Genomic DNA, 18,754 nt, shown 5'->3' with positions numbered 1-18,754 from the left:
ATTCCGGAATAAACCTTGGCTTCTGTCCATGTTCTGCTAGGAGAGAAACAAAAAAAATGAGTGCTGGTTCACACGTAACACTAAGCCACCGCTCTGTTTTATTTCCTCAAAGGGAAGAGCTGGTGGAAACAAATGAGCAGTGCAAACCAGAATGCTGCTATTTCACATTAAGCCCTGGCTTACAGTTTACAGCTTAGTGGCTTTGGTAATAAAGCAGCACAGAACGGAACGGAACAGAACAGGATAAAAATTAAAAGGTGTTATGTGGGTTTTGGGTCTGACACAGCAACTCCTAAGTGGTTCAATACTGGTTTAAAGGGGCAACATTCCCTTGCAACAGGGCAGATCCCCCCCTTTATTATACTTGTGCTAAGTATATGAACTGGACAGGTACCCTTTCGCAATGGGCAGTTAAGAGCCTACACTATTTGTACAGAATCCTATGGATACTCCTGACCCAAGAAAGCTACCAAGATTGGAATAAATGTCTTTCTATCTCTCTAAGATCGGGATCAAACTTTTTATTCTATAGTGGAATTGAGGGCTTGTGCCACTGCTGCTTAAGTCAATCCATAGGACTGATGCAGAGACACCCAAGGAGCAGATGTGTTGTTGTTGCTGCTGCTGCTTGTAGTTTAATACTATACGTATTCTACAAACCAGTGCTTTTCCCCCCTAAAAAATGTTTAGGGCTACTCACATTTTCCTATTCATATTGAAATACTGCCCCTCAATGAGGCCAAACTTAGATTCACAAAATGTTTAGGGGTGTGCATACCCCTGTGTCCCCCCAGAAAAAAGCACTGCTACAAACTAACTGAAAAGAGGTACGTATAAAGAAACAAAACATGCATTATATTATATTTAAAGGTATGTTGCCAAACAGTCATCATGTATATGCACAGGAGTTGTAAACGAGGTTCTGTGGGCCCACATATTTCCACAAAGGCCTTCCTCAGAGCCCATGGCTACCCTTTCCCACCCCTTCTCTCATTGAAATAGCCAACAGATAGTTTCTTCGGTTTGTCTCCACAGGCCCAAAAAGGCTGGCTACCTCTGGCTCAAATAATTTCTACCACAGATTTAAATAACAAATGAACTCATTTAACAGCAAGTCAAGAAAAGAAAAAAAGGAGAAAAGTTTGCATTAATAGGAAGTGATAGAGCAATATGATAGCAGAAAACCTAAAATGTCAGTGTATTTTGTGAGTGACACTGAAAGAAGCAGGCCACATCTCAGTCTGAAGATCAGAGTGACATTTAAATCTCTTGTTTTCGGGGTCACTGGAGAATGAGATATATCTTGCACTGCTGAAGCTCATGGCTATATAACTTCTAAATCCAGATACATCTTCCACTTGGCCAGAAGTACAGCAGATAATATGATAAGATATGGGCCAAATGAGTTGTTTGAGAAAAAAGTTAAGACCCTCTGAAGGTGAAGTAGGCTTGCTATCTTTGGTCTCTGAAGGAATTAGAAGTGCAGAATTTTGACTCTCCTCTTCATGCATCCTCATTTTTCTGCTTTGTGACTGGCAGGCTCTCTGTATGAACATCCAATGCTGGACTTGACTGCAACTGAACATGGCACAAACTTGGGTAAAAATAAATTAACAACTGCAATAGTGACCATGAGCCAGTTCCCAAGGCCTGGCACCTTGATCCGGTAATGCAGTCTCATGTGCACACAAATATAGCTCTTCCATTAAGAACAAAGGAAGCAGCCTTATACTGAGTTAGACCGTTGGTCCAACAAACTCAGTATTATCTGCACACTGAATGACAGAGATTCTCCAAGGTTTCGGACAGCGTTTTTTCTCAGCCCTAGCTGGAGACACTGGGGACAGAACCTGGGACCTTCTGCATTCAAAGCAGATCCTGTACTACTGCCCTTTCCCTTATCAGGAATGGCAAGAGTGTTGGGGCACAAGCTGTGGTCAGTCAAATGTTCTTGCACCGTTCTGACAACACGAGAATGTATCCAGAGTGCAATTTTTAAATGTAAGAAACAATTTTGCGGAAAAGCCATCTCTTAAAAAAGTTAGTATCCATTTTAACAACTGGAGAAAGTGAGAAAATAAGAGCCCAAGGGCCAAAACACTCCGAATGTTAAATTCGTGAATGCATTAAATGTGTTCTATTCTTTAACAATAGCAGCCATAGAGGAGCTGAACAGAAATGGGAGCATGACACATGGGGCGGGAGAGAGAGAGAGTTAATATGCCTAGGCTCAAGCCCTGCAATCCGCATACTGGGTAGGTGGGTAGGAATGCCCACCACAAGCCCTGAGGGAAACATTGTGGCTTCATATTATTTATTGGCTTTGTTGTTGTTTAGTCATTTAGTCGTGTCCGACTCTTTGTGACCCCATGGACCAGAGCACGCCAGGCACTTCTGTCTTCCACTGCTTCTGGCAGTTTGGTCATACTCATGCTGGTAGCTTTGAGAACACTGTCCAATCATCTCGTCCTCTGTCATCCCCTTCTCCTTGTGCCCTCAATCTTTCCCAACATCAGGATCTTTTCCAGGGAGTCTTCACTTCTCATGAGGTAGCCAAAGTATTGGAGCCTCAGCTTCAGGGCCTGTCCTTCCAGTGAGCATTCAGGGCTGATTTCCTTAAGAATGGATAGGTTTGATCTTCTTGCAGTCCATGGGACTCTCAAGAGTCTCCTCCAGCACCATAATTCAAAAGCATCAATTCTTCGGCGGTCAGCCTTCTTTATGGTCCAGCTCTCACTTCCATACATCACTACTGGGAAAACCATCTACTTCTGCTTCATTGACTATGCAAAAGCCTTTGACTGTGTCAACCACAGCAAACTATGGCAAGTTCTTAAAGAAATGGGAGTGCCTGATCACCTCATCTGTCTCCTGAGAAATCTCTATGTGGGACAAGAAGCTACAGTTAGAACTGGATATGGAACAACTGATTGGTTCAAAATTGGGAAAGGAGTACGACAAGGCTGTATATTGTCTCCCTGCTTATTTATTGGCTACCCCCAAACAAAACATTTTTTATTTTTACACTGCTGGTGTACCAGTCAGCCACAAGTTAATGTAACTTCACAGGTAAGAGGAGGATATTCCCAGGTCAAGTTCCAATGCTTGTGAAATCACTGGTTGGACATAGGAAGGTTATTCACAAGCTTGCTGTAAGACCAGTTGAGGCAACATGTACACATATGGTGTATTTTGAGCATTTAGAACAAATCACTGGAATTATTATCACATGCCCTTATTATGATGTGCAAAGTCTCCATGGCTCCAAGTCTTCCCTTGCTGACAAAGAATCCACTTTCCTATTGCTTATCCTGATTAAGCAATCTGTATCCTTGCTCATTTAACACTGTTGGAAAAATGTGATGCTATCTAGGATCTCTAGCCATGGGGATAAGTAAGTATCCTGCTGCTCGTAGTGCTGTGACTAATTGTGTGAGCAATGGAAGCGTTCCTTTCTTTCGACAAACAACTCTCAATACGCACCCAATGTGACTTGTTCATGCAAGCTGAGAAACCATTTTTAAGACAAGCTCTTTACAACACCACTCTGTGGAGTCAATCTTCTCTTAATAAGGATTGACCTGAAGCTGTGTATGTGCAGTTTGTTGGCCCTTTGAGCAGTTTCTGGACAAAATGTTCTAAATCAGCTTTCGCCAACCTGCTTCCCATCAGATGCATGGGACTACAAAACTGGCCGAGGCTGATGGGAGTTGTGGTCCAAAATATATGGAGGGCACCAGGTTGGCTAAGGCTGCTCAAAATGGTTTCCTCATAGTTGACCATAATGGAAGCTCCTATTCTGCATTTCAATTTTAGGCACATTCTTCTTAGGACTGCTAACATTACCATAAATCTAGTTACAGGTAGGTAGCTGTATCTGAAGAAGTGCATGCACACGAAAGCTCAAACCAATAACAAACTTAATTGGTCTCTAAGGTGCTACAGGAAGGAATTTTTTAATTTTTTATTTTGTTTCGATTACCATAAATGTCAACCCAGCTGGGAAGCTGTGGTTATTTTTGCATATTTATTCATGACACTCCCTTTTTGACAAGTGTCAAAGATGTCAAAGATATTCTTCATTCCAAACGCTTGTTAAATAGTAAATGTTGTCTTAAAAGCTGGTAACTTTAACCACAATGGTACAACATTCACACAATTAGATTATTTTTTTGTGCACTGCTTCACACTTGCTGCCCTTAGCTATCTTTTATATTATCATTCATACTTCCAGTCCCCAATAATCTCTCATAAATGCATCACAAAGTATGGAATTTCAAAGAAGATATAATATGCAAAGAAAAATATAATATGTAAAGTATCTAATAGAGAAAGATAAGCTTCCTAGTCAATGGCATAATCCAAAACTGTATAGTCTCAAGGAGAATTTAAAGTATTAATATTGGAAGGCCACAATTTGTACCCGAAGGATTGCAAAAAAAGACTTATATTTTGTGAACACGTCAACACTGATCTTAAATCCCATATGAAGTGGGAAATTGCACCCTGGCCCTTGCTTATGCATTAGGCAAACTTGGCCCTCCAGATGTTTTGGGACTACAATTCCCATCATCCCTGACCACTGGGGCTGTTAGCTAGGGATGATGGGAGTTGTAGTCCTAAAACATCTGGAGGGCCGAGTTTGCCTATGCTTGCATTAGGCTTAGCATGCATAGGGGATATGTATGCATGAAAACCAACACACATAGGCCTAATCCAAGGAACGTGCACACTGAAAAACAAAGGTAATTGGGTCATGTGAATGGAAAGAAAACACTTTGCTTTATGCATGTAGATGTTTATGCTAACTTCAAAGTGTGAATGTCAGGTAGGGCTGTGACCATGATAAGTGTTAAGGGATGAGAGAATGACCCCCAACCCATCAACACAAACAGTGACATTGTTGATTGCATGTCAGATGCCAGAGACCCAATAGCCACTTGAACAGAGCGTGGCATCTGCTTCCCTCTCTTCCACAACAGCTGGTCACCATTGCCAGTACTGATAGTGCTGACCATTCACTGAGTGGAGTGGCTGGTGGGAAGATTTGTGAGCAGAAGCCCACTTTCAACTGCAGATTTCTCTTGCTGCATTAGGGTGACTGTCAGTTATACACTTTGAACCTATCATCTCATAATACATAGTTCCACCATTGGCATAATTGGCATAATTATAATCCTGCAAAGGTTCAAAAAGCAATCATCTAATCATCTGTGACATAATTATAGTATTGCTATTATATGCTTATATATAACAAGATGTAATATCACTGTCCTAAAGCCAAAATTATATGTAATGTAATAAAAGCTGTAGGAGAATCATATCCAACAATTTTTAATGCAGAACTGTAGACCAGCAGAGCATGCTTTTGTATCTTTTCTCTAATGAAAGGGCAAACATCCCCTTTTGGGTCAGGGTACTCAAGAAGGTGGCTTCAGGTATGCTTGGTGGAGGCTGAATTATCTGGGTCCATTTCAGTTTGGCTTCAGAACTGGTCATGGGACCATGTTCACTCTTCTTGGCTTCTCGGCAGCTTTTGGTATCAAGGAATTGGAGGTTGTGGGTGGTTCTGCTCCTACCTCAAGGACTGTTTCCAGCAAGAAGTAATGGAGGGGCAGTGTTCAAGGACATTGGAGCTTTCCTATGGCATCTCCATCTTGTCCTTCATACTATTTACTGTCTACATGTAGTCGCTGGATGCTGTCATCAGGAGACACAGTCAGGATAACTCAGCTGGTACATCACGAGACTATTAATATCAGGGCTGTGGGTTCGTGCCCCACATTGAGTGAAATATTCCTGTATTGGAAGGAGTTGGAGTAGATAACCCTTGTGGTCCCTTCCAGCTCTACAATTCTCTCTCTATCTCTGATTTGAAGTGCAGTGTCACCAGTACTGTATGTAGACAATATCCACTCTATCTCTCTGTTCCATCTGAATCAGCAGTGGTGTCTAAAGTGCTAGACAGATGTTTGGAGACAGTGATTGGCTGCATGCGGACCAATACATTGAATGTGAATCCTGAAAAGACTGTGTGTTCTTAATTCCAAGAGATGGGGAAATGCCCACATGGATTGTTTTCTTGGTTGCTTGATGTACAAAACAAGTAGACAGCAAAAAAATAATACTAAAAATCACAGCTCTGAATTCTCAACTCTGCTTCTGACTTCAGACTCAAACTCACTACAAACTGTTTCTTTGTTTGCTCCACTGGATCCTAACAGCATTGCTCCTCCTCTCCAGATAGCTAGGGAATAGTGGCAGGGAATTATTTTGTCTCAGACTACTCATCAATATAAACACGATATAATTTATCCAAGAAAAGATACATATTTGAGGTGATACAGCTTTCTCTGGAATGAGCTTTCTCTGGAATCAGTGGGTGTAATTCAACATTGTCTGTCCATGCAATGGGACTGTCCCATGGGAGGAGTTTAGTTGTGCAAGCAGACCTGGGAACTGGAAACAAAAGCTTATAAACTCTTCCTCTGACGTGCAAGAAGGCAAAGTGGGAAAACGGGAATGCAAGAGTTCAAAACCTTTCATAGTTAATTAATACAGTGGAAAACCACTGTTCCCCATTACATCGGAACTGGGCCTTAAAGGTCTATAAGACCCTCAGAGGTCTGTAGATGTGAACTCGTCACTGTTCTTAGAACAGTGAACTCAGCTGGAATTGTAATTCCATGTCTGCAAAGTAACTGTGCTGTTTCTCAATCTCATTTTCCGCTGATGAATGTGATACAGGGCAAGATCCATTGTATCTTGGTTTTAATTCTAAAAGAGCACTATGCTCACTGGGATTCAGTAGCTGACTTTATCAAGATATCCCCTTTCATGGTGCAGCAATGTTCCTTCTTTGAAATGCTAAGGTTATGGATGATAGTTAAAAGATTAAAAACTGTAGACCGTGACAGTAGCTGCCTTAAGAATTATAATAGCCACATGGTGTTAAACTGAGTGCATTCCTCAGGTTGCAGCAATTACAGAATATTATCAGAAAGTATCAGTAAACTGATTTTCAGGTTGTATATATGTGTAAATAAACCATATATCATAAAGACACCACAGTCTCCACTGTCCCTCATTCCAAGGAAACACTACTTTCTTTCCACTTACATGAACAAGGTTTGCTGGATATCCCAACAGTCAGGAGTAAAATTAAAGTAGACCTATGCATGCCTGTTCTATTTTATGCAGGGAGGTATGTTTTCTCTCCTCTGCATTATATCAAAACCAAATTGTTTTTTTAGACGGTAGACTTTTTTTTGAGTACAAGAGCCTCCGAATAACCATAGGGTAAAATAAAATATTAATTTGGAAAGTCCCTGGTAAGGTTTATTTAGGTAAAACAGAATGTAAATTCAGGTATCTAAGGGGTGGAGGGAAGCTAGTGTGCTAACTCATGCACTGTTTCAGCTTAAGGTAATGTATGCTGTAAGCAGAACAAATTATTTATGAGAGTTTTATCTAAAGCACCTTTCAAAGTGAATTCCTCTTTCTGTTCTCAGGAAAGCAGATTGTTCCAGGTGGCTTGGTAGGAGACCCAGCTTAGAAAAACAAACTCATTGTCTAGGGATAAAATTGTTTGATATAAGACAACATCACCCTGTGAGTTAGGTTACGCTAAGTGATAATGGCTGGTGTGAGGTTACTGGATGAGTTTTATGACTAACAGTGCAATCTGACGCATGCTTACTCAGAAGTAAGTCTCACTGAGCTCAGTGGGACTTAATCCCCAGGAAAGGTGTTTATGATGGCAGCCTTTGTGAAGTTTTGAACCCATGACTCTCGGTTGGTTAGAGCATGGTGCTGATAATGTGAAGGTTGCAGGTTCAATCCCTGTACGAGACAGCAGCATATTCCTCCATTGCAGGGAGTTGGACTAGATGATACTCAGGGTCCCTTCCAGCTCTACAATTCTATGATTCTAAGTCTATATCCAGAACTATAAACTATACCACACCGATTCTATGATATAGACATCTGAGGTCTGGATAAATGAAATGTGTGTGTGTTTCCGCAGTTGCATTTGTGATTTTAAAGTTAAGACCGACTGCTATCATGAGCTTTGTTCGTTCCTAACCATGTGTATACTCCCGTGAAGGCACAGATGGTTAGTAAAATGACAGCTATAAATACCTCTAGCAAATGTTTTCATGATTTGTTTTGGATGTGAATCCCATGCATAATGTAAATGTTAGCTGCGGCCCAATTCTGTAAGATTTTCAGATCGCAGACTACGGCTCTTGTATGCTTGTTCTCAAGAGTACATCTGTGGTCTAATTGAGAGAATGTAAGTAATAAAAAGATATGCCCTTCTGGTATTACAGGTCAAGGCTAAACCAACCTTTACTAAACACAAGCTTTCCGTTAAAAAATGTAGCATTGCCTTCACTAGGTGCTCATAATGGGATTTTACAGAAGCATTTTGTCTTTGTCAGAGTTCTACACCTGCTGAAATACCACCTTTCAGCTACACATCATCTTGGAAAGCACACAGAATAGAAAAGTTGTGCCATTGTAATTGTAGTTTAACACACATTCTTTGCTTCTTTCTTTTCCAGGCCCTGAATGCCTGCTTCTATTTCATTAAATAAAAAAGGGAGACCTCATCTTGATGGCATACTTCTGGATTAAAAGGGATGCTTTTTTTAACAGAACTGAAGCAGTACTAAGCCCACATGACTGATTAAGCATTGCAATTTTCAAACATATTCAAGAAAGCCTCTTTTACAGGGCAACTATAAAATGAAGCACCTGGGACTGTCAAGCAAGTAAGAGCCTGGCTGAAAGAGAACTTCTTCTTTGGTCCCTGCACCACCTTGAAATCTTCTCCAGAGGTTTGGAGGAAAAACGCCGCACTTGCAAAGATTTAGTTAAAAACTAATATTCTGACCCCAAATATTACCCATACAGCACAAGTAAAACCTGAACATCAGATCTTTTGGGATTTTTCTTGGGGTTGAAGAGTTGTTGGGGTCTTTTTGAGGGTTGTTGGGGTCTTTTTGAGGGGGCTGACAAGCAGCTCATCTAGAATGTTACAAATAAATAAGGAGTAGTGCAACTTCATGCCAGTCAATATCCTGCTCCACACTTTCTTTATTACTTCTATTATAGAATCATAGAATTGTAGAGTTGGAAAGCACCCTAAGGATCATCTAGTCCAACCCCCTTGTAAATCAGGAATATGCAGCAGTCCTACAGGGGAATCGAACCTGCAGCCATGGTGTTATCAACCCCACACTCTAACCAACTGAGCTACCCACATGTCAATCATATTTTGAATTCCACCAAAATCTTAAAAATTCCATTCCACCAAAATCTTAAAAAGAAATGGTGTTTCCAAGTTAAAATGTCAAGTTACAAATAGCTCTGGCTGCGTATGTTTCAACACAGCTTCACAAGCTATCAGATCTTGTTTAAAATAAGCAAGCACAGCCTTAACTCACTGGCATTTCTTGAAAGAAGATCAAGAGCCTTTTATATTCCTCCTTCAGTCAAAGGTGTAAGGTGAGCCAGGTGTATTCATGGGCTTAATAATGCGCATCACTCTAGAAATGGCAACAAAACATACATTGCTCAACCTGTTCTGTGCCTTCAACTGGTACTGGCATAGGTGTAAAGCCACAAAGCACAGTGAGGCCATGTGAAATCGATAGAAAGAAGATTCACTGATGCACAACCTATTTTGACTCCTCTAACACAGAACAGCAGGGCTGGACCTAGATACATAAAAAAAACGTTTCAGGAAAATGCATATTCACGTTGGCAAAAGACGGAACTCAACAGTGCCATCTGATGGCAGTGTTGTGACATATTTAAAATGCTTTTTCTTTACTAATGTAGCTGAGTTTGAACTCTCTCTAAGGGATGACTACCAACATGAATTTGACGAAACTGCGGGAGGCAGTGGAAAACAGGAGTGCCTGGCGTGCTCTGGTCCATGGGGTCACGAAGAGTCAGACACAACTAAACAACAACAAAATTAAAAGATCAGCCCTATATTCATATGTGCCTAAATGTAAGAGCCCTGCTGTTTCAGTCCAGGAAGCCTGAAAGCTGGGTTTGAAAGCAGAAGAGCACTTGCCTTGTTGATCTTAAGTATCAGGTATTCAGTGGTATACTGCCTCAGAATCTGGAGGCTGCACAAAGCCATCATTACTAATAGCTGTTGATTGAGTTTCCTTTATCCCATGGGTTCTCTTTATCCCTCTAAGCCAGTGGAAATCAAAGCATATGAAAGCGAATCCCATAATAAATCAAGCCTGCATTGTGCAAAGGAGCGCTTTCCCTTGCCTCATCTGGATCTATTGCTTTTCAATTTCACAGGATGATCCCTAGCATTATGAGACAGGGGATGGGGGAAAGTTATCCCCAACCAATTTTTCCTAAACATTTACCATCTCCTCCCCTGCTGAGTCACTTTTCCCCTTAAATGTAAGAAAAGCCCCAGGTGCTGCAGCCTTTTCATGGAGGACATTTGGATCATTTGGGGGGGGTGTCCTTTCTTGTTCTTTTTGGAACATTATACCATCATTTGGGGATGGGCTGAACGAAATCTATGCAGCATTCCAAACGTGGCTGCATCACAAACTTATATAAAGGCATGGTACTGGCAGCTTTTCTGTCAGCCCTCTCCCTAATAATCCCTGGCGTGGAATTTGTTTTTTCAATGCGGCCACATGCTGAGTGAACAATTTCATCGAGCCACCCTCTGCAGAGCTACGCCGCTTCTTCCTCAGCAAACTTTGCTCTTTTGTATGCTTAGTAATTTTATCTTTAATCACGCTTCCCACTAATACACCCGGAATGAACATTTAAGCGAACCAACCTGTAATTTCATGGACTCCCATATATCCCTTTTAAAAAGCTGGCATTGGCTGGATTAGCACATCCCAATATACATAAACTGCGGCACAGGGCAATGGTGACCAGTTTACTCTTCCCCTTTCCTTCCCACTCATCCGCAGAGAAAACAAGCCATCATCACCGGCTGAGTGTTACATCCAAACCAGAGATTGTAGCTTGCTCTGCTCAAATGAACCACAGTTGGTAAACCAAGAACTACCACGTTTTTGGTGGTGGGTTTTTGTTTTTTTGGGAGTAAAACAAACCACAGCCCCTGGTTCACACATAAGGCTAAGACAGTTTGTTGCTTCCCAACATGAATGGGAAGGAGCAAAGCAGGCATGATAAATTAGTGTTCTCAAAGCTACCAGCATGAGTTTGACCAAACTGCGGGAGGCAGTGAAAGACAGGAGTGCCTGGCATGCTCTGGTCCATGGGGTCACGAAGAGTCGGACACGACTAAACAACAACAACCTAAACCATGGAATCATAGAATGGTAGAGTTGGAAAGGACCACAGGGATCACCTAGTCCAACCCCCTGCAATGCAATCCTCATCCAATCTGAAACCATGCCAGACCCTGCTTAGCTTTGCAAATGTGCCATCAGTTTTACTGCTGCACCACTAGGAGGATCTGCAACTTATCATGACATGCAAATGCAGCCATTATGCTGGCTACATTTCAGACTTTCAGCAACGAGGCCAATTTTTATGGCAAGCTGCATATTTTTCTTAGAAGGTCAGCATTTTCATATTTCAGCTCTTTATGAACCCTGGGTAGATGCCATCTGGATCCACTGACTTGTTAATTTTGTAGTCTACTTATAAGCCCCAGAACTTCATGTCTCTTCACTTCTCCTTCAGTTCCTCAGCTACCCTCCCTGGAAATAAGTGCTTCAGGTGTGGATTATCTTCCATAATGAAATCCAAAGGAAGTAATACACAGTGTTCAGCTCCTTTGCAATCTCTCTGTCCTACAGCTGAGGTCAGAGGTCAGTAGAAAATGCAACCTAGGCAAGATGGACAACAACTGAACACCTGCCCCTAATTTGCACTCTGATTATCTATGCATTCCTAGCTAATAAATATTGTTTCTATGACCACCTGCAGTTCTGCTCCTAAACTATCAAGCTAAACTCTACACATATAGCTTATCGGTTTGATGCCATAGGCAATTATTCCATTAAGAAAACAGCCTCCGGCATATCCCACTTCTTTATAATTTATAATGGGGTTGAAATTGAACACCATAGGAATAAAATAATTTGAGAGCACAAGCCTGGCCACATGGAGAGAAAGTTATTGCCTACCCAGATTCTGCAGATATAGAACAATAGTTTTACTGGCTCTAAATGCTTGACATAGGAAGCTGCCACACCAGGTCAGACTATTTGGCAATCTAATGCCAGCAGTGGGCAACATTTTCTTCTCTCAAGAGCGCCACAAGCAAACTCTGGGCAGGGCCAAAGCAAAACATTCCCCTCTCTTTCTGCCCTTCTGTTCTCTCTCTCGACACATTCACACCATACACCCAAAGCACTATGACAGCACTTTTATGGCTTCTCCCAAAGAATTCTGGGAGCTGTAGTTTAAGGGTATTGAGAGTTGTTAGGAATCTTTATTCCTCACACAGAGCTACAATTTTTAGAGTGGCTTTTAGCAACCACTAGCTCTTCCCAGGCAACTCTGAGGCTGGCTACTGCAGATATAGACACTGCTTTCCAATCACAGGCTCTGCCGGTAGGCTACACGAAGTCATGGAGCCCCTCAGACACGCAACACAGAATAATACAATCAAAGAAGTGTTGAGTTGGAAAGGACCACGAGGGTCATCTAGTCCAACCCCCTGCAATGCAGGCATATTTTGCCCAACATGGGGCTCGAACCCACAACCCTGAGATTAAGAGTCTCATGCTACTCCTACCCATCGGCAATAAAATCCCATCTTCCCCAAGGAGCCTTAGGAGCAACGCCACGCTTTACACGTGAACCCTATAATCCCCAAATGAACAGACACAAAAGATATGCAATGGACAAGAGAGATATGCATTCCATTATGACACACAACAGTCCTCACAAACAAGGTCCTTATGAACAGCTCGGGACACTAAGGGACATCATAGCTATTTGAATTCCATAGAATATGACAGGATTCAGATCAGAAGTATTCTTCAAGGACATGCCATGGACCACCTGAACCAAGCCCACAGGCCACAGGTGGCCCATGGACCAGAGTTTAGGAACCCCTGGAACAGGTGAAGGGTAAGCTATAAACATGTTAAATAAATGAATATCTATTTTAGCTTACGCACTAAATTAAATAAATTAACTATTTAAATTATAGATCTGGACATATTAGTTCATACCTTACTTAAAGCAAGGTAGGAAAACATTCAGTGCTTAACCTCTAAAAGCAAATGCTGCAAAGCTTGATTTACCTCCTCTGCTCCAACAACTGGCTGTATGCTCTCCCGTGATTAATCAATTTCACAACAAATTGCTCTCATAGTTCATGTTGTGAAAAAGGGACTTAACAACACTACATCATTAAGTATGATTTATGAGGCAGGCTGGAAAGAGCCACTTACCAGAGCTTGCAAAGTGAGGCCACAATTAAATGGCATTTTTAGCTGTAATTTCTTAACAACTGGGTGCTTACTGCTTGGCAGTTAACCTACATATGGGAGAAACTGTTGGCTCATTCTGACATGATGACCAGTTATGGAGCAGATGACTATCTTAATACACCTGAGTTAAATAACACCAAGAAGCAGCTGACAAGAACTATGTCTATATCTGGTGAACCCAGTCTTATTGGTATTGGCCACCAGCTTGCATGGTACAAGTAAGTCAGCATCCAGAGTTCTGTCTTGGCTCTGAAATTTTACATTTCGGCTCTGCATTCTTGCAGCATTCCAGTAGGACAGGCATGGGGAACCTGTGACTCTCCAGTGGTCACTGGACTCCAATTCCCATCAGCCCCCCAGCCAGCATGATCAATGGTCACAGATGATGGAAGCTGAAGTCCAATCACACCTGTAGGGCCCATCTTTGCAGTTGTATAAGCTAGAAATTCTTTGTACCTGTTGACGTAGGATTGTGCTAGGTATTGTCGCTCCTGCCCCCAATATCTAATATGTGCAAATTTTGCACAACCTGGCAGTTCCACGGTTGCATGTGCTCTGTTGCAAGTTGCTTGCATACACCACAATCTTTTTTAAAAAAAAATTATTTGAATGCTGCCTTTCCAGTTAAAAAACCATGCTTAAGGTGGCATACAACATGGGGGAAATCACATAATTACAAATGTAACAAAAGTAGTCATAAACAATAAATAAAACATCAAAAAGTGCACAACCAAATCGCACACTTTCCATACAAATCATAATAAATATGCAAAAAGTAATATAAATAAGAGGAACGCGCACATACCAAGAAATAGCCCAACCCAAGAGTTAATGCATCTGTGCAATATGCTGGATATGTCACAGCACCAGTGCAACACCATACTTTTGTGACACTGCACTGCTGCAAGGATGTTTGCATAGGATTTGGCTGATAAAATACTTGTGTGACAGGGACAGTGTCCCTACTCCACTGTCTTAAAAAACACGGTAAGATTCAAGGACTTTAATTCTCTGGCAGAGATTTATGTCTATTATGCTACCACGACATTCATGCAGCAGCAGTTTAATAAAATCATCCTTTGTGACACTGCTCTGGAGAAGCAGTTTATACCTCTCATTCCAGGTGGTGCAGCAAGTCATAACACCCAGACACAAGTTGCTTAAATCCAATTATTGCAACTTTACTGATTTGTGGATCCGATTATGTTTTATACTGCCTTAGAGTGATATGGTATCTTCGCGTAAAGGGGCATGGATCATCATAGGGAGATGAATCGTTTCACTTTTAGGGCTTATCATGCAATTACATCTTTGCCAAGACAAGTAGAAGCACTTTTTCTATGACAGCAGGCACAGGAAGTTGTAAAATTTAAATGTGACTCAAGTGAATTTCAATAATGTCGAAGAGTGAAACTACATAGATGAGAGAATGCAGAATTCTAGAAGCATGATCAACAACAACCTTCTCGTGCCAGAAATTGTTTCAACTACTACTTAAGGGAGGGGTAGCCAAATGTTGTTGTCCATTACCTCCAGCCAGCAAGACCAATGGTTAGGGATAAGAGGTGGTGTAGTCCTGCAACATCTGAAGGGTCACAGGTTCTTCACCCCTAACCTGACATCAATGATGTGAAAGGGACTAGCACATTAACCTTAAACAGATTCATGTGAATTTGGTGAGACTTAAGAATCAGGTCCCCCTAAGTTCAACGGGACTTACTCTGGCAAGTGTTTTTCTTGGGATTGCAGCCTTGCACTGAAATTCCATAATGTCTACTTACTCAGAAATAAACCCTATTGAGTCCACTGAGACAAATGAACATAGGATTGCAGTCTTAATGGCTCTGAATACAGTGGTACCTCGGGTTACATACGCTTCAGGTTACAGACTCCACTAACCCAGAAATAGTACCTCGGGTTAAGAACTTTGCTTTAGGATGAGAACAGAAATCGTGTTCCAGCAGCACGGCGGCAGCAGGAGGCCCCATTAGCTGAAGTGGTGCTTCAGGTTAAGAACAGTTTCAGGTTAAGAATGGACCTCCAGAACGAATTAAGTACTTAACCCGATGTACCACTGTACAGCTGTTCCAGATTTGAACTGAAGTACAGTAGTTAATAAGCACAATATGCCGTATCTCAGTCTCGCTGCATACATTACGTTTTTCATGTGTACACACAGTGCATGTGCTAAAACCATAATGCACAACAAAGGCATGTGTGTGCTTTGGCAGACACAGACATGGTCACAAAACACACATAAATACACCAGTGACATAGTGCTTGCTTAGGGCTCCCTACAATCTGAAATAAGTGGGAAGGTTCTTGATCCTATTAACAAGCTAGCGATTAACAGCAATATTAACATAATCTCTCAAATCCATAGGAGCACAGCCTCCTTGAGCTCTTTATAGGCATCTCATGGTTTTATCTTCTGTTTACCTCTGGAGATTTTTTACTACAAAGCTAATTTTCTTTCGCTTTAAGGAATTGTGATGGAATGATGAAAGAGAGATCTCACTGGTTATAAGCAAATGCAGTTTGTTAGTCTTTAAACTGCCTTTTCAAATATTGGTTTGTCAAAATGAAAAAGCTAAATCATATTGAAAAAGGAAGCCATTAAAAAGCCTGCAGCAACCATATCCCATTTTCCCCCTTATCAGTTTTGTTCTCACAGTGGAAACTGACTCTTAATTTACACCCTCTGCTGTTCAAATATGAGACATGTTTTGCAAAACACACAGGACTGCTGCCCTTGTATTCTGTTCAGCTACTTGCAGTGTGTATGAATGAGACAGATGCTGTCCATTAAGAGGCTTGAAGATGTCCGGTTGTTTATTTTTAACCACACCTCCAAGACACCATTAACCTTGCATAACAATTTTATATATTTGCTAGATGAGCTGGGTTAGCCCAAAGCAGTGAAAACTGTTTCATTAGCCAAAAGGATACACCATAAATCAATTGCTTCTTGTAGCAGTTGTGCTCACAACCTGTGTATGTAGGTCAGAGAGAGATGTATGTAGGCCAGCAACAATATATTGTGTGGAACAAAACTAAACAGTAATGAACATTAACATTGCATTTTATATGCATTAGAAAGTGCCTGGCTTCCTATCTGTGTCCTTAATACTGTTTGCACAAAACATTTAAGGAGAAAAATAGATTATCACAAAACCACAAGGGTATTGTCGTTTTAAGAAAATACTCAAAAGGAGACACTCTGCGATGTTGACTTTGAAAACCTAGATCACTTCCACCTGCTTAATTCTGAATGACACATTAAACCATGCATTCCCTTAGAGCCCCAAGAAAACGTTATTGCTGCAGTGCCCTTCACACCTGGGAATGTGTGTGCTACTAAAACTCAACACAAGAGATTGTTTACATGGTGATGGCTAGCTTTTGAAAGCAATGCTGCTTATGGTTTCTACATCCAATTAAAAATGTGGCACAGATAAATAACCAGGGTAGTATCCGATCAGTTCCTATTACCAAAATGCCACTCACACATTTTTTTAACGCTGAGACTTGAAAGCAAGAAGAGAACTTGATGGCATTTCAGGTGTGTGTTTGGTGTTGCCCAGTTTTAAAGCACATCAAAATTCAGGTTAACTTCACTCTGGCACATGGGCATATCATTAGAGCAGCCTCAAAACGAGTGCTCCAGGAGAAAGCCAATCCCATTCATGGAAATAATTTCGCAGGAAGATCACAGGCACACCCCCCCCCCGCAAAAAACAACAACAGTATTACAAGGGAAGCTGTCCACTGCTAGTATTCTCTGATACCTCATGCAAGGCAAGAAGCAATTTTCCAACCTAATTATTATTCATTTCCTGGAGGGCTCACCTCCTAACAGAGAACATTCTCAACAAACATATCACATGTAACAACCACGGCTTTGCTCAACTGTTCCGAATTCCTTCCATTTCCACGTGCTCTGCAGCCAAGAGTCGCATTTCCCTCAAGCCTCTGAAAAGCAAAGCTTCCTCCTGCATTTAGGAGCAACATGATCAACCATGAATGAAACACAGCTCTTCTAATGAAGCGTCCCACTTGCAATGCCAGGCTGGGTGTTTCGTGTGTGAACGCTCGCTCACGTGTTTAGGAAGGATTTCGACGCAGGCGAACAGCAAGAACCTTATTTATCAGTAGTGTCCTCCTAACGCGCTGGGGATGAGGAAGAAAAGGCTGAGTTGGGCAGCAGCTAGTTTAAAATTCGGAAGATGGCCGAGCCTTTCGATGCTCCCCCCCCCCACACCTTAAATTCCCGCTCGTCATTCTGCACAAAACACAAACACACACTCAAGCACAACTCCCACGAGCGTCCCATGAACGCATGGAGCCCTTACCGTCCCCTCGCAAGCTGGTCTCCGTCACGGATCTCCAAATGCGCCCTTGAAGAACGCCTCAGGCAGCGCGCAAGACACTGAAGCACTTCAGCTAGGATGTGCGTGTGCGTGTCTTGCGTGTTTCTAAAGTCAAACCCTCCTCCGGAGCTGCTGGCCAGGAGCGGCGAGAGGGAGGCGAGCTTCTCCCCAACCCAGCCACCCTCACCCCGGGAGGAGCTCCCTCTGCACGGGGCAGCGGATCCAGCGGCTGCTCCTCCTCCTCGGCAGAAAGGGCTACAAAGCGGGAAGAAGCGAGAGGTGGGCTCGGGCGCGGAGGAAAGCGCGGCTCCTTACCTCGAAGGGACCTTCAGCGTGGAATTCCCAGCCATTAGTAGGGCGGGATGCTCTTCCGCAGAGGGAGGAGGAGGAGAGGCAAGGCAGACAGCGCTCCGCCACTTCTGGTAGTTCCCCCCGTCCTACTTGGGCGGCTTTAGTACGCGGTACACCACAGCCCTGCCCTTTGCCGCCCTCTCCGCGCCCGCCTCCTTTTCAGGCTCTCCTTCCCGCGAATAGGAGGAGGCAGAAGGAGCCACATGGGAGTGGCCCGCTTCTGGCGCCAACAGCCGCTCTGGTGGCTGAGGGAAGAGCTTGAAGGCCAGTGGTACACCCAGATTCAGATCCCCACTCTGGCCCTCCAAGCCCACTAGGTGTGACCTTGTGGGTCGGCCACTATGGTTAGGGCTGTTCACACATTACGCTGAGACGTGCGAGGAGTCTGGAGGCATGTACGAATGTAGTCCTTAAGGGTGTTCACGCGTTACATCCGCCGAGCCTGCAGTATGCGTGCAGCAGCTCGCTGACACTTTTACAATTTGTTGTTGTTTAGTCGTTTAGTCGTGTCCTACTCGTTGTGACCCCATGGACCAGAGCATGCCAGGCACTCCT

At 42.5% G+C, this 18,754-nt stretch overlaps 1 protein-coding gene across 1 annotated transcript in view; it reads right to left on the bottom strand.

Annotated features, from left to right (window-relative positions):
* Positions 1-18,440, bottom strand: part of SPHKAP (SPHK1 interactor, AKAP domain containing) — a 73,271-nt gene extending 54,831 nt beyond the window's left edge. Inside the window, exon 1 of the mRNA XM_082223865.1 lies at positions 18,164-18,440. Coding sequence (XP_082079991.1) covers positions 18,164-18,198 — 35 coding nt within the window. The 5' untranslated portion in view covers positions 18,199-18,440. The remainder of the gene's footprint in view (positions 1-18,163) is intronic.
* Positions 18,441-18,754: the final 314 nt, after the last annotated feature.

Source organism: Podarcis vaucheri, assembly GCF_965113315.1.
Source record: "Podarcis vaucheri genome assembly, chromosome: 5".
Taxonomy (NCBI): domain Eukaryota; kingdom Metazoa; phylum Chordata; class Lepidosauria; order Squamata; family Lacertidae; genus Podarcis; species Podarcis vaucheri.
The sequence above is the reverse complement of the archived record's forward strand: the minus strand, read 5'-3'. Positions and strand labels throughout refer to the sequence as shown.